Source organism: Dreissena polymorpha, chromosome 7 (genome assembly GCF_020536995.1).
Source record: "Dreissena polymorpha isolate Duluth1 chromosome 7, UMN_Dpol_1.0, whole genome shotgun sequence".
Lineage (NCBI taxonomy): Eukaryota > Metazoa > Mollusca > Bivalvia > Myida > Dreissenidae > Dreissena > Dreissena polymorpha.
Genome location: NC_068361.1, coordinates 3809823 through 3837139, shown reverse-complemented (window position 1 = coordinate 3837139; position 27317 = coordinate 3809823). Strand labels below are relative to the sequence as shown.

General features: G+C 35.9%; 2 protein-coding genes and 1 non-coding gene across 3 annotated transcripts; 2 read left to right on the top strand and 1 right to left on the bottom strand.

The window, feature by feature from the left end:
• The first annotated feature begins 1002 nt into the window (after positions 1 to 1002).
• Positions 1003 to 8104, top strand: LOC127838142 (A disintegrin and metalloproteinase with thrombospondin motifs 19-like). The gene is made up of 6 exons (XM_052365717.1): positions 1003 to 1007; positions 3690 to 3830; positions 4042 to 4176; positions 5091 to 5253; positions 5667 to 5777; positions 7982 to 8104. The coding sequence occupies exons 1-6, from the start codon at positions 1003 to 1005 to the stop codon at positions 8102 to 8104; spliced, it is 678 nt and encodes a 225-aa protein (XP_052221677.1).
• Positions 7110 to 7199, bottom strand: Trnal-caa (transfer RNA leucine (anticodon CAA)). The gene is given in 2 exon segments: positions 7110 to 7145; positions 7163 to 7199. It is a non-coding gene; the product is annotated as a tRNA-Leu (tRNA).
• Positions 8105 to 10772: 2668 nt separating the features above from the next.
• On the top strand, positions 10773 to 25060 carry LOC127838505 (A disintegrin and metalloproteinase with thrombospondin motifs 6-like). Its single transcript, XM_052366292.1, has 12 exons — positions 10773 to 10846; positions 12101 to 12249; positions 12591 to 12732; positions 13472 to 13598; positions 14883 to 14982; positions 15798 to 15902; positions 16323 to 16479; positions 18131 to 18241; positions 19139 to 19258; positions 20336 to 20386; positions 23941 to 24119; positions 24669 to 25060. The coding sequence occupies exons 2-12, from the start codon at positions 12148 to 12150 to the stop codon at positions 24828 to 24830; spliced, it is 1356 nt and encodes a 451-aa protein (XP_052222252.1). The 5' UTR covers positions 10773 to 10846; positions 12101 to 12147; the 3' UTR covers positions 24831 to 25060.
• Positions 25061 to 27317: the final 2257 nt, after the last annotated feature.

Genomic DNA, 27317 nt, shown 5'->3' with positions numbered 1-27317 from the left:
ATTTGAATATCAACCGTATTTTCGTTTTGACAACTGACAACAGAAATGGTTCGATGTACGATGTGAGTCTAAATGTAGTTTTCATGCAGATTCGTTCATACGTCACACAGACACAATTTTGTTTTACGGATCATTTTGGCTTAGAAGACTGGGTGAGTCATGTAAAATATCGAATATAATATATATTTTTTTATAAACAACTGGTAGCAAGATGAGTTGCAGATAATTGGTCAGTAACCACATTTTAACTAACTCTTTTGACCTGTTTATTCTTTTAAGCTCGATTCAACAGTGACAAATGCCAATAATATCACTTTAAGCTGAACCGAGATATTACAATATTCGATAAAGCGTCGGTACAACTATCAAGATCTCATACGGTCTTATAACAATGTATTTCGTCTACAAAAAAAACGACAACAATAAGCGAGTTTACTATTTACAGCATGCGATGATTGGCTCTGCCGACAAAACAGTGGTGGTTCAGCCAATCAGAGCCAGTCACGTGACGAGAACTCGCAGGGATACACTGGCATCACGACCTCACATTGTTTACAAATACAACGCCCGGAAGATTTTATTTGGCACAGACGGTATGCTTTAATACATGTATTAAATATTATTTAAATGAATTATGGTAATATATTTTTTGCAATACATTACAGAATCATAAGATAACCACGAACGGACTCGCTACGTAAATTTGGCATTAGGTTTTACTTCATCATGATCAATATATCATCATTTATGTACTTTACTTATTTATGATAAATAGGGCTCACTTAAAAAATGGTTTACACAATATATGGTATTTGTGAACAACGGACTGGAAAGTACGTATGCATGTTAATTTAGATTCCGTTGAGAACACTGTGATCAATACAGCGCCCAGAAGGAAACGATCTGTTGGAAAGAAGACTGTTGAAACCACTGTTGTTGTTGACCCTACCGCGTACAGGTTCCACGGGAATGAAACCGAGCGAATGGTGAAAACTATCCTAAATGTGGTATGCAAAAACACGTCCGATAACACGTCTATTTACCTACTACTAAAGTCGTAATACACATTAAATTAAACTTATGCAATTAGAACACGTATGTTTCATATGATTATATATATCTTTTACATAAGAAATCATTCATAGGGTTTAATTACGCATTGATAACATGTTTAACTAAACATTTGAAAATTAAAAATGTCTTTAAACATATTTATGCACAAGAAATTAGTTTTTAAGGTATTTGTTTATTTGATTCGAAGTTAAATATACCCACCTTTGTGTAAATTTCAGGTGGCGAAACTATATTTAGACAGTACTCTTGGTTCCCAGCTGTATTTTTCTTTGAACAAGCTGCTAATTTTAGAACATGACCAAGCAGCTTTCCGAATAGAGACAGATCTCGCACAAACCTTGGACAATTTCTGTCAATGGCAGGCGATTTGGAACCCAGCTAACGATTCCAACCCGGAACATTCAGATTACTTCGTGTTGCTGACTAAGTAAGCTGATTTTTAGTGAAAAAAGACACTAACACATATTTTGCTTTTCAAAGCATATTCTGCTTAAAATAATGATTCAGGTTAAAATCTTCTATTCAATTGTGTGTAAAACCTTAATAAAAAATATTGAGTCCATGACAACTTTAACAAAGTCATTAGACGAATAAATCGCAATGGTTTGAAATATAACGATGGTCCCAATTCAAAATCGATTACAATTAGATGTCCAATTTGCCGAAACATCACATAAATGCAAGTCTAAATGACGAAGATACATTTTTCACAGATTTATTAACTTAACGTCAAATTTATTCCATACGAACATGCTCCAGCATGCGACACTTTAAAAATGTTCAAAAATAATATTCATTTGATTTTGTGCAAGAAATGTTTTACAAAATACGTCTCCTGAAAACTTGTGTTTTTGTAAGTTCGGCATTTTGAATCGGGACCATCGATAATACATTAACAAAAAGTACATTACAAAAAAGACTCCTATCATATTTATTTGTTTCAAACTAATTTTAAAATGGCAATGAAATGCATACAGTATTTTAATATTTGTAAAAAATTATAAACATTGTAGTATGACTGTTGTTTAATAGCCATACAGCAACGTTTATGAAAACAACGACATACAAATCTTTGTTTGGCCAATAGACGGAATGGTCGCGTCTTTCGTTTTTTGTCCGTGGATTTGCAATGAATTGAGCGGGCTACGCATCAAATTACGTATAACTATCAATAGTTAACAATAATCTGTCAAATCAGTCAGTGATTTAGAGGTTACTTCGGTCATATCAGAATTGTGAATTGGGGATATATAGCTGTTCAGAATGCTATGATCTATGTTTGACGGAACTGAATGCTTTACTATGACTGCTGTGAGACGAATGGTAACTTTTATAACAGTGGTTTTAAATAATGATTTACTCTTGTTTGCTTGTGTTTTGCTTGTATTTCCAATAAGGGATACGGATGGCCGTTTTTTAGCATTGCATCATAGACAAAAAACAGTGATTAATAACAATCGATAATAAATTGAGCGTCCGGTATACGCTCCACTTTCGTTTTGATTTCCGTTTCAAGATTAGGCGAGCAGTACACTTTCATGCATATTTATTGAGTTTTCATATCATGCTTTGCATACAAGCATTAATAACTTGCTATATATGAAAAGTAAAAAAACAGTGTTGCAGAAAATGAACATTATCCAACGACAAGCTACACATAAGTTTTAATATTTTATTCCTAATGTTTGGCAGAACATTTGTCGAGGCTGGTATACATACACATACAATTTAAGATACCATACAACGGTATGAAAACATATAACTTTAAAAAAATGTGTATATAATCCCCGACACCGGAAAAACGTGTGCTTATTGAATATTGCCGATTTATTTCAAAACGGCGCAGCAATATTAATGATGTGTAATATAAGAAGTAAAAACATTCTGCAAATGTAGCATGTCGCCCAGGAACAACCACTAACCATGTTATATGTGCCTGAAACATGGAAAAAAGTGTGGAAACCTGTACCATTTTGGCAGTCTCAGCGGCTATTGTCTTTGAACCACCGGATGTTAGGTCTCATCCTGCAGAAGTTTTGATTAAAAATAGTCACATGAAACAAATTGTTTTCCCGAAATGAAGATTGAAAATTCATGGCATCGCATTGTATTCACAGCTTTGAAGTTGACATTCTCTGACAACTGGTTGATTCCGTATACTCTAGCCAATGGTCTTAAGGATGCAGCCTTGACGGGACCCTGTTTTCCGGATCTTTGCCTTTGCGCATTTTACTGAAACTATATACAGACACTATAGGCGGATCCAGGGGGGGGGGGGGGGGCGGACGCGGCGTACGCCCCCCCCCCTCCCTAAAACCACCAAAGTAAAGTCAATTCATTTGATGTTTCACACTTAACTAGGTCTAAATCACCTATTCAAACGCGTCAAAGCCTTCAAAATCACTAAAATCGTGGAGCTTCCGTTAGATTAGGTAGTTTGTTCTCGAACGACCAAACATTATTATTTGTAACAATTACTTTTAGCCTATAGAAAAAGTTTGACCTCTATTTTGCGTTGATTGTTGTTTGCATTGATTTATAAGAGCATTGCTTTTGGTAACTTTCCCTTTTTCGCCGAACTGTCTTTCATGCTTTTGGCGCTTTGATTATTACAGGGTGGATCTAAAGAGTCATGGTGACGCTAACGCGGTAGGGCTGGCCAAGAAGGGCATGTGCGGAGAGAAGACGCGCTGTGCTGTAGTGGAGGATAGCGGGCTAGAGGGCGCTGTCGTCATGGCGCATGAGACCGGTCACGTGTAAGAACACGTGTCACTTTTTAAGAGTCACATGGGCTTTCTTAATTTCAAAAAACAAACTGTATCGGGTTATGTTCAATGTTTTTTTCTTTTCTAACTAAACTAGGTACTTTATTTTAAGATCACATTTTGCCAGTTTTTTATAATTATAACATATACATTGTACATTCTATGTGCGAACACACCACCGTAAAAAGACAATATTCTTCAGACTAGGTATTAACCACGACGGTGAAGGCAACAACTGTTCGGATGGTGAACACATCATGTCCAAATGGTCGGTGTCGGGTGTCGGCGCGTTCACCTGGTCCGAATGCAGTGAACGTGCACTTAAAGACTTTTTAGAGTGAGTGGTTTGTGATGGTTCCGTCATTTTCGGCAGACATATTTGGCACTCGTCGTATGTCCGTTGCATTCGTCGCATTACCGTTGTATTCGTCACATTTCCGTTGAGCATTTTAGTATATATACTTGCTGAAATCAAGCAGTTACACTTCCCACCAGGCAACCTGAGAGTTCTGAACTGTTTCAAAAAGTTAAAGGGATCTTTTCACGGTTTGGTAAATTGACAAAATTGAAAAAAGTTGTTTCAGATTCGCAAATTTTTGTTTTAGTAATGATATTTGTGAGGAAACAGTATTACTGAACATTTACCATAGTCCAATATAGCCATTATATGTATCTTTTGACGATTTGAAAACCTAAAAATTATAAAACGTTGCAACGCGAAACGATTGAATAATTTGGAGAGTTCTGTTGTTGTCGTTTAAATTTACGAAACTACGAAGATTGCTTATATAATGTATAAAATACTTAAACTGTGTATACCCGGCGGAATAGCCGAGAGAGCTAATGCGTTTTTACTTCAGACTTACTCCAGGACTCCGGGAGTCACTGGTTCGAGCCCTGGTACCGGCTACTTTTTTTCCTTTTTTAAATTTTATTCTTGATTGTTTACTGGAGCTTTTAAGATCCAATGTTTACATTTATCAATATAAAGCATTTAAAATCTGTGAAAAGGCCCCTTTAAAGGACTTCCACACGGCAGTTACTGATAAATGCGCTAGTCGAACATATCTTGTTTATAAGAATATTTTGTGGACCTGGAAAGCGTCGTGTAAAATAGCAAAATAAATATAAAAAAACAGTTCTGCGAGTTGCGCACGTTATTATTCAATCACACTAATCATCAAATATCCCAATGTAGCTTTGTGTGCATCCGGTATTTATTTTAATTTTCTCTGCCAACTGCGGTAATAGCTCATCCGAGTCTAGTTGTCTGAACGACACCCCTTTCCCAAGTTCCGCGGACATTTCCGGTACTTCGACGCTCCCCGGCATCGTCTACTCGGCCAGGCACCAGTGCCGACTCATGCTGGGACCGGAAGCGGATGTCTGCGAGGATATAGTGGCACAAGGAGAGGTTTGTACGATATAGAAAACTACAATTGAGAAATTACTGTTTACACTCAATTAAAAATGAAAATGCGTTTTAGTTTTTATACTGAAATAAAAAGAGCGTTATATCATTGGTAACTGTTGATATTGTGATCTTGAATTTAATAATTCGAAGAATTCGATCCCATTTTTAACTCTTTCAGTGCTGGAACCGAATTTTGAAGGCCTTTGCAAACAGTTTGGATCCAGATGAGACGCAACAGAACGTAGCGTCTCATCAGGATCCAAACTGCTTGCTATTCTGATAGTATTCTTTGAAAAAAAAATCGAAGAAAATGCTAATTTAAGAACTTCAGCAGATAACATTTTAGCAAACGACAAATTTCCCAGCATACAAAGAGTTCAGTATTGAAGCGTCTGCATGATTTCCTTTCTCAGATTGACGTTTGCGGCGCACTGGTTTGCAGACAGATCCCGAATAGCGGCACGAACGACTGTCGTGTCTTCACCTCACCCCGCATGGACGGCACGGAGTGCGGACATACAAAGGTGAATGCGATTGAAGTTTATGAACGGGAGAAATACACATTTTAACCTAAACATGCGTTTGTAATCTGGCATTGCATTTCTTATTTTATGTGCACTAAAGTGTATTTGTAAGTGAAAAGAGACAAATTGATGTTCGTATTATTTAACTTTATCTCTGTGGCTTATTTCAAAAAAGATTTCAACGCAGGTCGCCGTGGTGTAATGGATATGGTGTCCGCCTAGCGACCGGGAGGTCACGGGTTCGATCCCCACCGTGGGAGCGTTCTTTAGACCCCCCCCCCCCAAAAAGACACCAAGTACTGGTTCTAGCGCCCAGGAAACGGTCTCGAGAGCGTTTATATAAGCCCTAGGCTTTCGATGCAATCGAGCTAAAATTAATAGGTTTAAACTAATAGGGTTCGAGTAATACTGATATAAAAACATATAACAAGTTTGGAAAGATTCAGACGAAAGTTGTGAAATCTTTTAAACAAGTGGAAATTGTTTATTTTGTCAAATTTAATAGAAAAAAATCTGGACTTGTTGTCCCGATGTTTCTCATTTTAATGAGGTAAAAATGCTCATTGATGTGAAGACACTGTAAGTTTGGAAAGAATCTGATGAAAAATGTTGACATAATCACCTAACCAAGCAGTTTTTCACTTTAATTTTTTAAATTCAAAGAGACATTATTCTGGACTTAAGGTCCGATATTGCTCATAAAGAGAGTTTGGGTTGGGTCCTCATTGATAAAAAAAAACTGTGCAAGTTTGGGAACAATCGGATGAAAATTTTAGGCTTCGAACAACGATTTCAAAATTTCTCAAATTCTAAGGAAGATAACTATGGACGTAATGGTCAGATAATGCTAAAGGGCCCATACCACCTGGATAGTAATACGTGTCGCGCTTCGCGCTCTATATGTGGTTCTTAAAAAAAATCCGAGGAGTGCTTGACTCTAGGGAAACGGGTTGCTGGGACACAGCTCCTCCTTGATAAGCGGCTGCTTCCTTTATCGCACCTAATTGTTACAATCAAAAATACGTGTCGAGCCTCGCGCTCTGTATATGGTAGGGATAGTACTTAGGGCCTATGATAGACAACCATAAAAATACATGGATAATAGATGTGTTGTTTGCATTTATTTGTTAATATAAAACACGTGTATTTTTAAAGATATTTAAGTGATGTAAGAAATTTTAATTAACGTTGTCCCCACGCGGCATCCATTAATTTTAATAAAAATGTCCAATTGTAGTAAAACGGATTTTAAAATGTCTACATAAAATAAAGCTTTATTATATTTATTAACCTGACTGAAAAAAATTGTCAGCCGCCGAACTATTCCGTTCGTGGCGGAACCCGGGATTGAACCGGGGGCCTTTAGATGATTGTTGCGTAAACACCTTGAGTCTAACACTCTCCCAACTGAGCTATTTCGGCTGACATCATTTATGTACTGCTATTTGGTGAAGTTGTGTATAGCGATCGTTATTATATGTCTATTAATAAACGAATACATTGTACGTTTTCGTACCACTACGCCTTCCAATAAACTTGCTTGCGCGATAGGTCGTCAAATATCGTACTACATTGATTCTCCACTAAATAAGCAAAAATGAAAAATCACAAAATAAATATATTTTGATTATGTTTTGATTTTATACAACCCAGAAAGTTTCGCGTATTTGCCCAGTCCCTGTGATCTTTCCCCTGTGATCAGTCGTGGATCAGTTATTAATTAAAACAATTAGCTTTGCATTATTGGCAATAAATGTTGAAATAAATGTAACAGGCACGAATGCAGTACTTATTTACACTAATTTACACAAAAAATCACCACTATGCAAGATATTCTTAAAACAAAAATATATACATTGATCCGTAAAATAACTTCTCCTCCCATAAGCGAAAAAAATGCATTACATACTAGTCGCCGCTCTCCAGAGCGACACCAATAAGAAGAGAAGTAATATTAACGATAACAAACGGCAGAGCCGGGCCGACGTCTATAATCGTGGTTTAATATATTCGCACCAGAAACAACGAATCGCTGTTCATAAAGCGCTCATTATTTCTTCATTCATTAAAAAAAACAACAGGACACACAACGACACGTCGATCTAAGCCACTTTTTAAACGACATACTAGTATCATTCTTTTTTTTACATTCTTACCTTCCTGACAGTGGTGCATGGGTGCGGTTTGCGTTGCTATTGGAGCAGGATCGCCTGGCCCAGTGGACGGTGGTTGGTCAGTCTGGGAATCCGAGATGGGGTCGTGCTCCAGGTCATGTGGGGGCGGGGTCAAGTTCAGGCTCCGATACTGCAACAATCCCGAGTAAGTGAAATGTGTGCGCTCGTGTAAATTGATATTCTATTAACACGCACAAAGTAAATGCATGAGGTATACTGACGCCACCAATTATGTTCGATGATGGGCTTGATAGGTGATCAATTCAATTTACATTATATTTTCCATGCTGAGTGTTAATTCTTTGAATAGTATTAGTGCATAACATCGGAGTTCCTGGCGACTGTCTTGGATTCAAATTGATTCTTCGATCATTTTAAATTTTGATTCGGTTTTCATAAACTTTTTCACTTGACCCTTTTTCCACGAATTTACTGTTACCCACTTGCGGTCATCGATTTTCTTGCGACATATGTTTTCATGCGAACTGTTATCGTTTCTATAGTTAGATGAAAGTTTATCTCTTCATATACATACTGCAAAATAGTGCGCTACATACTAAGTCAAAACTTGAACACTCCCAATATTGCCTTATTTTGTCCATTTGGGTAATAGCATTCCATAGAACTACGTCTTTGGTTACTGTTCGATTGCATAAAACTTTATATTATAGGAAGTATTGCATGACCTTGTTTTTCCTCGATACAATTTTAAATGGCCGAAAATAACAAATGCTGAAACTCACAAATTTTTTGCATGGATACATTTAAATGGCAAACTTAATTGGATATAGGTTTGTCCTCAATTTGCAAATTCCTTTGCACAATATTAAGCTAAAGACTTCTTGATCCATAAGCCGGAATATTGATTGTGTCCTGTCCTGTTTTAATTGTTCAAAGCTGTATTCATAAATACACTGCATACCAGTATTACTATGATGTTAGAATGACAAGTGATTGCAACTGTAATCAAAATGTTAAATAACAGAACAAGATACGGCGGGAAATCCTGCAACGGAAGTGACCTCTCTGGTGGAGAACTCTGCAACGTGCAGGAATGTACCGGACGTTCCCAGATGGAACTCCTGTCAGAGCAGTGCGCCGCGATAAACAACATAACGGTCCGGGGGCACATCTACCGATGGATCCCTAATATAGGTAATAGTGTTCAGCAGGAATTGTTATTCAATGTTAGCATTTCAATTGTCTTGACTAAATTTCACTTTTACTGCTTCTTGGATTTTGATTAACCTTTGACAGTCAAAGAAACATAATTTGTAGGTGAAAGGGGAGAAATGTTAGCTGCAAGAAATGTTAGAACAATTACAGATCTGCCATGCACATGGTGGCCGCTTTACAACCGAAAGGGCGCCGGTACCGATCCGCAGTAGACGATTGTATTAATGATATTTCCAAAGATACCAAGTACGGTAATCCGAGAAAACGGATTCAAGAATGTCTACATGAGCCGATGCAATTGATTTAAATCAAAATGTTGAATCTAACCATGGCGTCAAATGTTATTTATCACCCCAGGAGACGCCAGCTGCGAGGTGAGTTGTCAGGCAGAGGGCACTAACTTCTACATGTCACGTGGTACCAAGCATGACGGCTCGGATTGCTTCCTGACAGACGCGACAAGCCCCATCCAGAAATGTGTTCAGGGGAAATGCGCGGTATAATTTTAAGTTTCAGGCTCTCCTAAATCACAAAAGAATGTTTTTGTTAAATAGGGTGAACAGACACATTATAAATTACACTTTCTTAAAACGTACTGGAAATACTTGCTTTAGCGAAACTCTTTTGCTTTCAGACCATTCAAAAATATATAAAATGTTTAACTAAATAAGCGAACGTAGCAGGTTGAGACGACAAAAACAGAATATATGAAGGTGACTTTTGATATCACATTATATCAAAAGTCACCAATATGTATTCTTTTTATACTGACATTTTTAATGCAAATAACAAAATATAAACAAGAAAAAATAACCGCGAAATTGTATTGATATGCGGTAGTATTATATTTAAATAAGAGACATCCTGATTAAATCCTCTACCGCCAGCGTTTCCTACCTGATAAAGTTACTTGACTCACGAAAATTGTAGCGAATTTAAACAACGCTGCTATTTCCAGCAATTTATTATGTAAATGAATTAATAATGTTGGTGTGTTTGAAAAGTAGCCATTATCTGATACACAGATGGTAGGAAACATGTCGAATGTTTAATTATAAAACATATGGCAAATGTTTTTGTAGTGAACATATTCAAATGAATGTATAAATTGTTCCCTTTTTGTTAAGTCTTTTGTTTCGTATGTGTTAATATGCACAGACGCAAACCTCGTCTGAAAGCACACGCAATCATAATACACCAATATTATATTCTCTATACATCATATCACATGGCTACATGATTACAGATGTTCGGGTGTGACGGCCACATGGGATCGGGTCACGAGTTCGACAAGTGCGCCATATGTAAAGGTCGCGGCGACACGTGCAGAAAACTGACGGGCACGTACAACCAGGGTCGCGAGCAAGGTGAGGGGACTTTATCTGGTTTTATTTACGTGCGATTTAATTAACAGTCTAGTTATTTTTACGAACTGTTGTGTTCCCTTACCATTTCTGTTGTATCTAATATGAGCTGTCATAGTTATTGCTAAATAAAACAGCTTTCGAAAAAAATACGGTTCTAAAAGTTTCCACCACCCATAAAACCGGTTTGGTTAGCAAAATAGCAAAAAAGTATTATTATTATTATTAGTAGTAGTAGTAATAGTAGTAGTATTGCAATATTATTGATGTATTATAGTGCTTTTGAAGTTTGCGACGTTTCCTACCAACAGCACAGGCATCACCGTGACCCAGGGAAACCGATACTGCTGGATAAGTAAGTGGGAACAGTATTTTACGTATTTTAAGTGATTTTCATGGAATGTACTTTTATTTTGAGAATGTAACAAGAGTCTTTCCACAAACATTTGCGCAATTAACAACCATTAATAGTAACCCAGTGTTTCGTCCAAGCGATCACTTTCAGTTCGCTAAATTAACTATTTTTACACAATTAACGTATATGTCCGTCATAAAATGTGTTTTCTTCGACGTGAACCGTGTATTCTGATTTGATAAACCCTCATGTGACATGTTTTTTTTTATATATCCCAATGAACCTACTACGTATGCAGTTTTACTCTTTAATAATCATTATACTATGTGAGCAATAAATACTTTTTCTAACCTGAATTAAAACGCTAATATCGTATATCAACTGTTGTCGAGGAAATAAAACTAAAAACCTGTAATTGTTGAGAGTTTGGAAACTCTGATAAGTTTGAAACAGTAACATACATGGTTTTATTTGTACAAAGTTAATCTGGTTATTATAATTAATAACACGTGGTACTTGTCTTATTCAATGCTTTGTATATAAGGCCTTCTTGACTTCATTTTGTTAGACACGGACAGTTACTAATACTGCTTACTATATAATGTCATTTTGTTAGACACGGACAGTTACTAATACTGCTTACTATATAATGTCATTTTGTTAGACACGGACAGTTACTAATACTGCTTACTATATAATGTCATTTTGTTAGACACGGACAGTTACTAATACTGCTTACTATATAATGTCATTTTGTTAGACACGGACAGTTACTAATACTGCTTACTATATAATGTCATTTTGTTAGACACGGACAGTTACTAATACTGCTTACTATATAATGTCATTTTGTTAGACACGGACAGTTACTAATACTGCTTACTTTATAATATCATTCAGAGCAACGTATGCTCTGTTTAACATAACAAACAGATTCGCTGGTGTATTCATTGACCAAGCCATAGCAAGGATGCACTTTTAAATGTAAATTAAGGACTTTATTACCGAACTTTTTCCTGTATTGCAATTCGTATTAAGTATCATCAGTAATAGGAACCTCACTGATCGGTTATTTCCCTGACCATAAGAGTAGGGTTAAGCTCCGTTTATGCTGTATTTAATCACTTTACAAAAATTCAAACATGCGCTTCGGGCAGTAGAATATGGGAACACAATTTTCCTTTTTTATTGGATGTTTGTGTGTATTGAAATGCTATCAGCACTTTGATTTTCCATTCTGGAATGCATATAAAGGTGTAACGGTGAACGGAGAGCAGCTTTTTACCAACTCCTCACCGCGCATGTCCGGAAACTACGTTACCGGGGGCGTGTCAATGAAGTACAACAAGCTACCGGAAAGACTCGAAATAATTGGTCCGACATCTGTTCCGGTCATTGCACAGGTAGTTTTTGAAAATGACACCGTTTTTGAAAACTGTTAAACAATATTATATCTTTCCTATCCTATACTTCTTTCCACAGTTGCTCCAATGAGAAAATAAGCAAAACCCGAGGCACGGATGTAGAACTAGCGTTTACTCTTATATTTAACAACTGCGACATGTCCAAATATGATCTTGCAATGTGTATTGCATACTTTTCAAAGCAAATTGAAATTTCGAATTAGTAAGCAGTGATACATATATTCAAACATGTTGATTACATCTATTAAAGCTTAAAAAATAAATGAATAGATTGACATACACATGTATATAACGACGGAGCAATATCGGTATCAACACAGGTATTTCGGCAGTATGGGCAAGAGTACGTCGGAACCGCACCGGAAGTGACGTATGAATATCATGTGCCAACCGGAAATCGGCTGACAACAGCGAACATGTGGAAGACACGTGCAGGCGCATGCTCGAAATATTGCGGTACAGGTAAACATAATTATCTCCTTGTAAGACGTCAACCACTCCATTCCCGAATGTAGATGGAAAGTTCATAATTAATCGGGCTTAAGGTATTATCAATCACTAAAAATAACTATCAATATGGCGACGTTTCGTCATTTTACTCAGATGATTAAATTATAGCAATGTCCTAGTTTCGTAACGTTGAACCAAATAAAAACGAAGGGAACGTCTTAAACCGAAACTAGGCAACATTATGTCAATGACAGACCTACCAATACTCACTAAAATTAAGGGTTAAATGAACTTCAGAACGACACTTGAATTACATGATCAGATTTCCTCGATTTTGTTCTGGGGGAAATTGCACTTGTATAACATAAAGTACCGTGGTCATCCCCACAAAGCATTAGTTACCATAGGACATTTGGTCGAGACAAGACCTTAGCTACTTAATAGCAAGTAAAGATTGGGTACCTGAATAGAATAAGGTTTAACAAAAGCGAAACCATAAAAAATGATAAAATGCTCCCCCTCACCCCGAAAAGGGAGACCTTGCAACTACACATGTTAGGTTCTAATTTTAACATTTTACAACTGATTTTCCCGTGATAAGCATGGTCTATCGAGACCAACCAGTTTGATTAAATGATTTTTTTTATAACAAACATATAAAAAACATGAGAAGAAGTAAATCAATTATACAATAATTGTTTAAGATTAAGCAAACCAATGTAAAATGATGTCACCATATTTAATTACTCAGGCGCACAAACTCCAGTCATCACGTGCGAGAGTGTTACCACGGGGACAGTTGACGACTACAACTGTATTCTGGCAGAGAAACCCAGCGAGGTTCCACAACCTTGCAACGCCCAGGCATGTCCACCTAGGTATTATTGTGGTGCCGAAGTCATATACCATGTGATGTACCGCAGCGTTATAGATAATTTTTGACCCATGGGGGTAAATACCCACACTTTTCAGAGCATGGGGGTAAATGGTCAAATTTTGCCTTGCTTGAAGGGTTATTCGCTAAAAGTAGAACAAGAATATAGCCGGGGTACAGACACACTACTTTAATCATGTTAAACACAATAAACAATTAACTATGTGTATTCCTTTATAGTAGTAGATTTCTTAAAGTGTTTTTTGTTTTTAACTGTCCATGGTTTATAAGCCTTGTATTGTTGGCAGATTTTACATTTAAGACGAACTTCGTCCTTATCCTGACGTCAGACGTCCACCACCGTGCGCCACGGAAAACTTTTTTGTCAACTTTAAACAGTTGTTTTATTAGCGTTTAATTGTGTTTTTATTAGAAAACCGAGGAAATCATTCAGTATTGGCAGTACAATGTTTTTACTCGATACAACTTTTGTCGTATAAAAAGAATCAATTTTACTTTGAGCAGTAATTTGTTTTGGCTTCAAAGAAGCCATGCTGATCTCTTCATGTAAATAAACACATAAGCGCCTGACTGTCTGTTAAAAAATCCATACTAAATTTATCATCCGTCTAGATGATACAGAGTATACATACCGACTGGCTAACTATTTCTACAATCCAGCGCACAAATTAGCTCTAATATATACGATAACCAGTCTCATATTTGGGCGAAAGACAATCAACTGTTTATATGTTTTGTTTACGTTGTACGCATAGAATTTACATCATTTGCGTAAATTCAGATTCACACGGAAATTATAAACTGAGCGTATCTTGCTATTTCTAATGCGTATATTACGCTGATACGCAGCTTATCTAGAACGCTGGTACCGGTAATTACATCAACACATATGTTACACTGCGTCGTACGCTACTTGATAACATTATTGTACTGTTTCAACAACAAAGTTTTTTGCTGCACATTACTCTTAAATTATGGGTTATTAACATACACAAGCAGTAGTTTGTTTATTACTCACACATAAAATAACTGATTTATATCGCTTTACGAATAAAGAAATGAAAAGTGTATGACTTGTCTTCAAATCAAATCACGCATATCAAAGACTTAAACCATTTCATTGCTAATTGGTTGGCGACAGATGGCAAATAAACGTGTTGTTGCTAAATTACAACACATGATTACCCCAATGTGCCCCTTTCGTTATGCAATTTGTTTCACAAAGAACAAATAATATCACTTCATCCCATAAGTGTTTCTGTTAAAGTTGGCGAGCAGCGGGGTGGGGAGAGTGCACGGAGTCATGTGGAGGAGGGGAGAAACATCGATTGGTACAATGTGTGGAGGAAAACAACAACGTGAACAGGGTATGGAATATAAATAATTAACTTGTAGACGAAGATACATCGCCTCACCGTCCTGTTCGTAAGAGGGTGTTTGGCCAGTTATAAACGCTGATACATCTTATTAATGTAAACACGTGCTATCATTTACAAATGAAATACATTAATTATGACAATTTTGTGGGTTTACGTTAAATTAATTTAGCTATGCATCCACGAAGGATCAGATTTTGTTTATCCAGAAACGCATTTGGTTTTAAAGATAAATTTTGTTTGATACATATTGAAAAAGTTGCGTGAAGTATTTAACCAAACAATTAAAAATGTAATTCAAATGCTTTAGTACACTTGTAAAAAGGTCAAGCGGCACGAAATCTTCTTTATTAACTAAGAACTAGGACCGTAAGTATACATATAATATAACGCAAGTGTTGAAGCCTTGGAACGTGTGTAGCAAGAGTACGAACTCTACAATGTCAGGGTCAATACAGGTGAAGATGTGGTATTGTGAGGCATTCAAGCGGAGTGACAAACAAACAATATGACGGATCGAAGTGACAGACAAAGTATTCAAAACGCTGGCTATTATGGCTGAAAATATGATTATGTTTATTCACATTTAATCTTATTTACTGCGTATGAACATAATCACAAATTTCACAAAAAGTGTGAAAAGTGAACTAATACCGTTTGTACCTGTGAGCAATTGTGTCCTATTTTCGCACAAGGAAAAGATAATTACTGAAAAACAAGGTCATGTTGTTCATTACAAGTGCAAATACTTTTTTGTGAAATGTAAGATCCAGAACAGGGTTTCAATGACATTTATTTTTTCTCAGGTTGTCGAGGACGGTCGATGTGTTGAGCAGAACAAGCCAGTCGCGACATCCACGTGCAATTCACACGTTTGTCCGGGTGTATGGGAAGCTGGGGCGTGGACCGAGGTAGGTGCACGTGTATCATCATCATCATCATCATCATCATCATCATCATCATCATCATCATCATCATCATCATCATCATCATAATCATCATCATCATCATCATCTTCATCATGTTATCATCGCCATCATCACCAGTATCATTTTGATCACCATCCTCCTCCTCCCCATCATCATGTGATCATCATCGTCATTCACACCATCATCATGGTCGTTATCATCCTTCTTATATAAAATGAAGAAATTATGAATTTCAAGAAAGCTAATTTTATTGGACAACTCTCATCAGTTCGCCATTATTATGTTTCTGTAACGCGACCACATAGTATTTAAAGTAATATGTTTGATGAGGCAAATAAATAAGCACCATTTACTGTTTCAAAAAGAAGATTTGTTTACATGTATGTAAAATGTTTAACATAGTGCTCCACAACCTGCGCACGAGGTATACGTGCCCGTTTGGTCCGCTGTTATTCGAGCTCTACGTCTAACTTTCCAATCAACGCTAGCTTGTGTATCCAGACGCTTAAACCTGCCGAACAGGAAGACTGCATACCGCGTGCGTGTGAAACGAAACCAGGTAGGTACATTATGCAGAAATAAAATTGACATTTGCGAGAAGACTAATTTTTTCTGGGTGTAGTCTGGGCAATATTGTGAGCTGTTGATCCGAGAGCTTTAGCAGACAAAATACTTCGACAGTCTGTCCCCGAATACCAATGAAATGCATGTTTTATAAGGTCTGTGCTATAAAAACACCATCGAGTATAATAATAATAGTTTTATTATTATTATTAATTTAATTAAACCCAATAGACTTTTGGCCGTAGAGGGTGATACAACGTTTTGTCAACCCGGGATCTTTATGTTAATCGAGGCGTTGGACGAGGCGGACAAAAATAATTCTAGGGCTGACTATACGGTGTATCGCCGTCTTTGAAAATAGTTTTTATCAAACAAACTGTAACTTTGTTTAACACTCGTTATAAAACGGTAAAATCAGCTTCCTGTTTTTTTTTACTTGGTATGACGTATTATATGGAGTTTGACACATGGGGTATTATAACAGAAAATATTTCCTACTTGTTTCATCGATATTGACAACAGTGAGCTTGTATTTGATGAAGTATGTCATGATTTGTATTATTATATTTCGATTTGTATTAATATAACTCACGTTACTTTCCCATTAAAAATTTCTATACACCTAGCGTGTGGCATTTGTCGACCTGGCGTGAAGCTCATAATGGAACTCTGAAAAATCAGATTTGAGCGAATGTGAAACTTTAAATTTACCCCACGCGTCCGGAAATGCTGACGTGTATCCCATGTTTTATCAAATACTATCCAGTAAGAAACATTCTAAATTCCTTTTACATTTAATATGAGAAGTGTGTTTTCATTTCATGTGAAGCACCTTAACCAGAACGACGATTTGCTTTCGAAATCTCAATGACTGGTTAGCACGTTTTTTTTAAAATGTATTTATTCTTCAAACCTTATCACTCTTGCTTTCCACAACAGTTTTAAACGCCGATGGTAAACAACAAACAAACACGGCCCGCTAACAGTCCTCCGTGACAATTCCGGTCCAGTGCACAGAAATATGTAGTCACACCTTTTTAAATAAGCAACGCATGTATCGTGTTATTTGTTGTAAATATATACATTACACGTTTTATATCAGCACTATTTTATTCCAATTCTGTGTCGCCAGATACGTTTGTACTAAATACACACGCTTTGTTTATGACTAAATACACCAACGCGGCATATAAGTGCATATTAACAACACGCCATCTTGGTAACATGGCATATCTAAAAATAGCTGTACACGTCATGCCAAGTATTGCACAGTATGGAAAGCTGACTACCGTTTTACAAATAGTCTCAAACTGATGTACTCATTGTTTGTTCGGTATGATACAATGGAATAGACTAGTCAAACCTCGAATACAAATGTCAACCTCGGCTGATGCCTTGGTTGCTAAAAACATCCTAGGGTTGACAATCCGTTGTATCATCCTCTATGGGATGTGATAATTTTTTAATAATGACACGCTGTATAACGTTTTTTATGTGTACGAATATACGGCTCGATTCTCAAAATGAGCAGTCAAGTAAGATACACATTTGACGTCTTTGACATGTGAACTGTAGGCAGTACCTTGTACAATATGAAGTCACCACAGAGAACTTTAACCAACTGATATCCTCTTTGAAAAATCCAGGCTGCATGGACGAAGCTGGCGAGTGTGAGAACTACGCTTTCGGCTTCTGCACGAATCCTTTGTACAGTACCTGGGCTAGGAAGAAGTGCGCCAAATATTGTGGATACTGTGGTAAGACGCAGTCATATATTGTTTCCTGTTTGTGGCTGCGGTATATAGTCGAGAAGATATTTGTCAATTTCAGTGTAAGATTGTGTTTATAATTAACATTCTGTGTGACTGAAACGCAAAGACGGATGTACGAAAGTACTGACAATCAAACGTTTCAACCATGCAACATTTTGCTTGAACACATGCATCTTGCCTGCTTTTGGCGTTTTATGGACAGGGCTTTTTCGAGAAAAATAGCTCATGGTTGATTGTTGATTTACTTCATGTTGCGTCATGCCTTGCAAAATTGCAAAATGCTTAGTGTATATTGCTTTCGTGTTGTTGAATTGCTAGTGTAATTACTAGTGTAAAGTCGAAATGTACAAACAGTATGTTGGTAAAGAGTAACACAAAACAAAAAGCATTTGCCATATACCAAAATGCAAGTGTAATATGTCAACATGGAGTCTTTAAGCAATATGCTTTTGTCAAGCAATTTGCAATTGTCATTTAGCAACATGAATGGGCATAAACATTTTCAAAAGATTTCTTCACAAATTGGAAAGATGACAATTCACCAAAAATACAAAAGAGATTGAATATGCTGCATTAAAACAAGCAAAATAACACTTATGAATTCGAAAATCATTTAAATATTGTTTCGTGATGTGCAAAAAAGCAATCAAAAATTGTTAATGCGTCTCAAAGAAAAAAATCGAGTAACTACATTGCATTTAAAATGCAATAACATGAACGATAGCGTTTAAAAAAAATTAGTATTGAAGATTATTCCAAAATAGATCAGTTTTATAAGTAAATACATATAATTTGATCATTATCGCTATTTTTTCAAAAAGTAAGAAAATATATCACGATGTCCCTTCAATACTTACTGAACATTTGAAAACTTGTTCTTAGCTTGTAGCGACGCGTCAAACAATTGCCCCTATTATGGCAGAAGCGTGTGTACAGAGTTCAAACCATGGGCCACGCAGCACTGCCAGAAATACTGTGGATTCTGCGGAAACAGAAAGAAGCGTAAGGTTTCTTTGTTCCGAAGTATTTTTTTTTCAAAATGCTTTATATCCACTTTGCAACCCGTTTCATTCCAATGTAAAGTTTAAATTTGTGTAATTTCCGAAGCATTATTTTGTTCCATATCGGTTTAGCCACTTTGTCACCCTTTTAATTTCACTATACATTTGACATTGCGGACATTGTCAAGTATGGTAAAAAAAATAAGGTGCATAAAGCTGGCGCGCGCAATAAAACTTAATGCTTTTTCATGACGTCATTTCATGATATCGTGATCGTTTTCCTGGATTTTTCTTGTGTAAATTGTTTCAGTAACTACAGATACCAAATGGAAATATTATGAGAAAAAGAAAATACCTAGCGATAGTTAGGGTTAAATAACGATCAGTTCATTTGACGAATACCTGAGGCACAGGCTATGGGATTTTAAAGCAACACTCAAGAAATGTATTCTTAATTATCTTAGCATTACCACTCTCAACAAATTTACGCTTACTTTCTAATCTTTCTTCTTAAGTTTTGTGTGAGTGTGTGTGTGTGTGTTTGTCCGTCTGTGTGTTAATATACGTCCGAGGTCCACACACCGATATACAGCCAACATACCGAAGTACCCAACCTTACCGAGGTACACCGTCAGAACAACGTTATTTCCCCCCCCCCCTAGAACACACTATATGTCTTTTTACGCACGAACAGAGATACACATACCGAGGTAATGGGAAAAAGTACCTGGGTATTTTTGGTACCTCAGTAAGTGCGTGTGTTTTCAAATGAATTACTTCGGTGTGGTAGGAAAACCAACGCACGCACACACACCACGCACGCACACACACATCACGCACGCACACACACCACGCACGCACACACATCACGCACGCACACACACGACGCACGCACACACACGACGCACGCACACACACCACGCACGCACACACACCACGCACGCACACACACATACTTCGGTCTGTGTACCTCTTTAGGTTAGTAATACCGGTATGCGTGTGTGTGAAAAAGTTGTATTTTTTAAACATGCGCACATTCACAACAGTTTAATACCACGAACATGTTTTTAATGTTTAGGTGATTTGCGCGACGTGATTATGCCAGCGGAAGAACCACCGAAAGCTAAGGGTAAGTAACAAATATAGGAAAATGATCGACATTGAAAAAATAAGCATTTATTCGTTTACATGTTAACACGTTTCCAAATTGATAAATGTTCAACAAACGTTTTGCTAAAAATTCAATGTGTTTCTTAGATCTTACATTAACATGCAACCATTTGTAACCATGCAATCGCCGCAATTTGGAACCATGCATTCGCAGACATGTGTTTCCATGCACTGACCGCCATTTTTTTCCAATTCTCTGAGCGCCATTTCCTATCACGCTTTGTACGCCATTTGTTTCTTCGTGATGTGTTCCTTCCTTCTCAACGCCATTTTTACTTTGCACTGATAGCTATTTATTGCCATGCACTCGCAACCATTTATCACCATCGCGATATAGACTTGAAAAAAACCTACTGAGACTGATTAAACGCGTTTCATTTTAATGTTGAACACATCATATGTTTCAATGACATCATCAATTAAAGTATCTTTACTTCAAATTCAGACATTCCACCAACATTAATTTCATTTTTTTACTATTTCTAATATAACTTCTTACCAAACAAAATATCTAACATAAAAAAGCATAACGATATTTCAATACAAGAATGTAATTTGATTGGTAAATTGTCGCATAAATTAGCAAAATTGCAATCTAGACTTGTGTTCTTTTAGTGAGACTGACAGTCGACGTGATGCCTAACTTGTCTTATATATCACTTAATAATAATTTTGTATTAAGATATGACCACCTTTTAACCATAAGTGCATTATGGGGCTCCTATCCTAAGATATAAAGTGGCAATTACGTAATATACACTGTGTTATACCCCTTAAGTATGTTATACACGGTAATTGCCTCGATAGCTAAGACTCTAACTTTTTGAGATATGATTTATAGTGAAGAAACACTTGTAAGTATAAGCTCAAGTCAATTAAGACGTGTTTAAGAACAAGTTTTTAATATTTCTCTTAAGGAGATTTATGATACAGTTTTGATGTATTGCTGGTTAGTGTACAAAGACACTTCAATACTTAGAATGATAAAACACATTAATTTTTGATGTTGTGTCCTATTGTTTATTTTTATATATATAGAATTGCTACTTTCAGCTAATTTCCAATGTGTTTCATATCAATAGAAAGTAAGTTTCATGACTTCTAACATGCACAGGTAACTAATATAGTCACGGTGCGTATATTGACCCTCTTATCTAGAGTCCGTGATGTAGTTGATAAAATATTGTGTTTTACGATTTTTGTACGATCGGCGTTTATTTCTCAATGCGTTTTTTAAGTGGTGCTACTTGTAAGCTATTGTCAATATCATGTATAGATTCTAGTCAACATTTTGTTTAATTTCTATATCAACACAACACAATGTCTATTAACATAACAAATTAACGCTATTATTGAAATATTTCTAACTAATATTTTAATAATAAACTTGATTTCAAGTTAGTTTTTTCTTAAACGGTCCGAAAAGGAATATAATGATGTTTGTTTAAAATAGTTTGAAATTTTATATGTTAATAAATGCAAACATCTATCAATTGACATATTGGTGATTGATAGATCTTTGATTAAAGACGTATACTTGAATGCAATAAGACGCTATTCAATGACTTTGGTATAACCAAATACTTCCAATTAGACACAATGGAGTTAATACACTTGTGAAACGTTTAACGATAATAACATCATTTTATCATTTGTTTGAACTTTTCAAGCTGATATTATAATGCCTATATTGCCATCTCCGGCAATATCATTGCAAGCCTCGGTCTCGATTTGCTTATTTCAAGGGAGACAAGTCCTACTCACCCGTACTTGATATCGGTTATATTATACTAATTCCATTTCCCATAGGGTCCCATTATAATACTGCCAACGTTCAAAGCATTTTTCTTGAATCTCATATATATCAAAAATTGCAAGACCGGTATCATTTAAAAGATAAATCTTTCCTCTTTCAATAAATGCAGTCAAAAATATATGCTCTCGCAACTTCCAAGAAAGTAAAATTCGCCCAAAGGCAAGCACCCTCGGCAAACAGAGTTTCGATAGTGAAATTTCGACAAAAGCCCCGTACTTCAATAAACGCACCCCAAACAGTCATCTTTCAACGTAATCCCAATGAAATGCGCCAAAATGTTGCCTACACACACAGGATGCAGGAAATAATCACAAAAAGCATGGGTGCGATCGCTAAATCGCTTTTAATACCGAAGAGAAAAGGAACTCTTTAGAAATAGGCACTACTTTTGGAACACGGAGGGATACAACATGATTTAGTGTAATGTTACCTATCGGGAAAGTGAAACGAGTTACTTAACCAAAATAATATTTTTACACTTCAACGCACTTCTTACACTCAAGTATTTTTCATTACTTCTCGAATATGTATCAATGGATTAAATATGAAGAAATAAACAATATCTTAATATCTCAATGAAATTGTATTCGAATTGATAAAAATAAGTCGATCAATCATCATTCAATGAGCTATATCGCTCTATATAACAAAATCGCGAAATGACACAATCTTTAAATATTTACTGTCAGTTAAATTACTGTAACAGCAAATTTCAAACGCACATGCACTAAATAGGCATGCATTCCTTGGAGCTCAGTATTACTCTGATGATAGACTGACACATTTCTCTCATCGAGAAACCATTATAACACTTAACATGAGTTCCACTGTTTGTCCCCCCCCCCCCACCACACTGAAATCATATACATGTAATTGCACACACACATATATATTTATAAACAAGACATTCGAACTACGCTGTTTTTTTCTTTATTGTTTTGTCTGAAGAAAATAATAACATGCAAGTAAAAATCGATATTGTTCGCAAACTTCCATTTGCACACGCATCACAAGGAGACCACACCGGTACGTGGTTCAGAAGTTTCGGAGTCATGGATGAATTATTTCGAAACAGCTGTGTCGAAAATGTTGCTGAACAACCAAAAGTGTGCGCAATTTTAAGTTTTTACTATGAGCCGTAATTTTAGAATTGGAATTATTAAAGTGGTGCATAAGACGTGCTTCGAGTGTCAGTAAAACGGAATAAGGGGTAAAACCTAACTATGCATCCATTGAAACTCAGATTTATGTGTACACATTGATAATCATTTTGTTCACTTCAATACGAAGGATGATACAGAATTACCCGGAATAACGCTTATAAACATTGATAGTTCAATGCCACGTGTAGCCTTCGTAAATGTGTTATATTTATTATTTCAAGTTTGTCACCATTATCCTGTAATTTTGTAAATAATATTTTTTTAAGGTCTGTTATTCGTTACTGATTTTGTGCCGAAAGCAATTAACAGTCAACATTTTTTGTAAAGTGTTAAAAAGGACCGACCCTAAGTGTTTGCTTTATATATATATATATATATATATATATATATATATATATATATATATATATATATATATATATATATATATATATATATATATATATATATATATATATATATATATATATATATATATATATAAGGCGTATTTAATCATTGTTGAACTAATGTACTATTGTTACTTGATTATAGCATGCAGACAACATTTTACTGCTGTTGCTGGTCACCTGACCTCTGTGCACAGTAGTGACGTCAACGGTGAGGTTACCGAATGCGAGATCTACGTCATAGTGACACCAGGAAGGAGCGTGCAGATAACGTTCACGGAGTTTCACGTGGTTGACATCTCTGGTCATCCAGGCTGCATCAAGGTAATGGAGGATACGCGTCTGATTTAATAATCCGTAATGTTCAGTAAAAAAAAAACCGAATATCAATGGTCAATAGCGACCATGAAAACGCCTTCAACAAAGTTAAAGTTACAAAGAAGATGGGCGAAGAATTGAAATGTCAAGGAATTCTGTCATTTAGGCCGTAGAAAAACAACAACAACAGAAAACCGAAAAAGTTCTCCTGAATTTCGCAACTTACACCCAACTTGCATAAATTGTTTCTTCTTATATTATGCTACGCCTGTGTGTTTTTCATCATCCTTAGTGAACATGCTTTATCAAGTTAATTAACTATCAAGTGGTCATCTACGAATTTGGTTCAAGCCACTTACGACATTCCGTTGGTAAAATGTCTTATCTGAAGTGGCAAAGCAATGAGTGATGTAATAGTTTGTATATAACATCGTATTCAAGATGTTCAAATCATTTCAATGAGGTTAAAACAAACAAACAATAACACCACAACAACTTTCAACCGTGTTGAACGCTCGGTCATAATAAAAACAAGGTGATCACGTGATCTTTCAGGTTGAGGACACGGACCTTGGAGAAATGGAATCCTTCTGCGGCGAGTTGTCTCCCTTCATCTGGCAGTCACTTGGTGCGCGCGTCAGACTGGTTTACGGCCGGGGGCGTGAAAATGGCGGCTTCAAGGCAGAGTACACAGTCAAGACTTTGCAAAGAACTTAAATTCATAAAAAATGTGTATTTACAGTATACGCAATTAAGATATTGTACATTTTTAAGATTAACACTTGAAATTCTTAATCATGAACCGACTCTGTAACAATCGTATGAAATGAATGACATACCATTAAATTACATGTTCTACATGCACAAATATTGAATTACCATCCCTATAATATCAATAGCTGATATGGATACGCTTTATGCGTTTCAAGAAATGATCGAATTACTTAATAAAATTACGTATGCATTGTTGTATGTATTTTTGTAATTTTGTTCACACATATGTCTCATCCATTTGAATCTTTGCAATGAAAAGTACTGTGTGAACTGTGAGAACCATGTACATTCGATAACATACATATAAACTGTTGCTAATACGTTAAATTATTTAATTAAGAATAATAAAAACTTTTGTTATAATTATCAGGTTTGAAATATTTTTTTAATACATATATGTGCATTGTTTTGATAATAATATGCATTTACAATTATTTATTTTATGCTTTCCGGTGGTTTATAGAGAAATATCAGTGAACAAATTTGGTACATGTATTTCACTGTTTTAAACAATGAAAAACAACAGTGAAAAATATCGATATTTTTCACTGTTTTACTGTGAAATGACGTCATTTTTTCGACGAAATGACGTCATAAATCCAGCGAAATTATCCATTAAAACTCTTTTACAATGTTAATTAACGGTAAAAAAGAATAAAATATAAAATAAAATTTGTTGGATTCGATGAAATATCGATTTTAATTCACTCGTGCTCATAAAAAATTATTATTCCACTCGTGGCTACGCCACTCTTGAAAATATTATTTTATATGATAACTCGTGAAATAAAATCGGTATTCCATCTTATCCAACAAATATCCTCTATACCTGTAACCTATTCAAACCCAAAATATGTGATTTTTGTTCATAAGGATGTTTACAAATAGAAAAATAAAGATTTGTGAACGCCTGTAAGGGCTTTATATTTTTAAGTTTCATATTGTTATATATCTCTTTTTGTTTTGTTGATTTTGGAGGCGTATTGCCGCTTTTTCAATGGAAAGTCATCACCTAATATTAATATACGGCTTCAGGTGACTCGCCAATTGATGACGATAATAACCGATTATGTGTTTGTTACGATGTATTATGTTGATTGAACTCGATTTCACAACCAAACGTGAGACAGTTTTTTAAATGAAAAAATCGTTTAATAGGAAGAACTCTGAGCTGTACATGTGTTCTAATAAAAGCTAAAAGCATTCAAGAAGAACTACCTTCTGGGAAAAAAACACCAGTTTGAGCTCAGGATTTTCACATTAACAACTGTAATGTATATATGAGCCGAATATTATTATTATAGCAATCTACATCACGTCAAACCATCGGCATTTTGAAGCATTCGCGCGCAAATAGAATGTTTGTGACTGCTTGTCATAAGGAATATACGGAAATAAATTAGCTTCCGCTGTAGTTTGTGACATATATCACCTTCACTTGTTGAGGGATGCATTTTATTAAAACTCACGTAGTTATTTAAAACAAGAAATATCTTTAAAAAAGATATACGGCGTTGATTGTGGTTGCAGTTAATGAAAGGTAAAGACTTCAATGAATGAGATCAAAGATAGCGAATGTCTTTTTCTGTGCAATTCTTAGCTGCAGCAAACGCAGTACGGGATGATACGCGGAGTTTTCGCGGCTTATTTTACATTATTACATATTGCTGGTCATAAACGTATAGATACAAAACAGAAAACCGAAAGAAGAATGGAAGTGAAATTAAAACATATGAGTCAACCGGCCACACGCGAAGTATCCGTATATATTTTAAATATTTATACGCGCGTTCTTCGAACATACCTGTTTTAGTGGTTTGTCTGGCGTTGCTATTTGATTCGATTTTTAACAGTATCGAGAATCATTGCGCTCATGCTTAATTCATTAGTCAATATGATGGCATAATTCTTGTTAAATTAATTAAAAATAATATTTATCATGGTATTGTTGTAAAACACATTCAGAATCTATTATTGACATACCATATGATATCGCTGGATATCTTCATTTAACATCTGTCTGGTCTAAGAAAATTCCAGTTCACCTAGTTCACACTATAGCGTCTTTATTATGTAACGATTATTTTCCTGGCCGCGAACTCCGATCAGCACATAGGGTAGAAACGCAGGGATGACCTGTATGTAAACTCTGACATTCACACACAGTGGCCGCAAATTGACCCGATATACCTCGCGAGTTGAAATGCAATACATTAAAGTGAGTCTTCGCTTCCACTGCTCTATATACTTTAACATGTTAACATGTTGACAGGAATATGGAAGTTAGTACTAAATATGAGAAAATAGCCTTTAAGTGCAAACGTTCTCGCGCTGAAAATCTTCTGAAAATAAAAGGTGGACGCACAAACTGTATTGATGTCGAGATTGAGTGTAAAACTGTTCTATCTATTAAGCCTTTTCATTAGATAT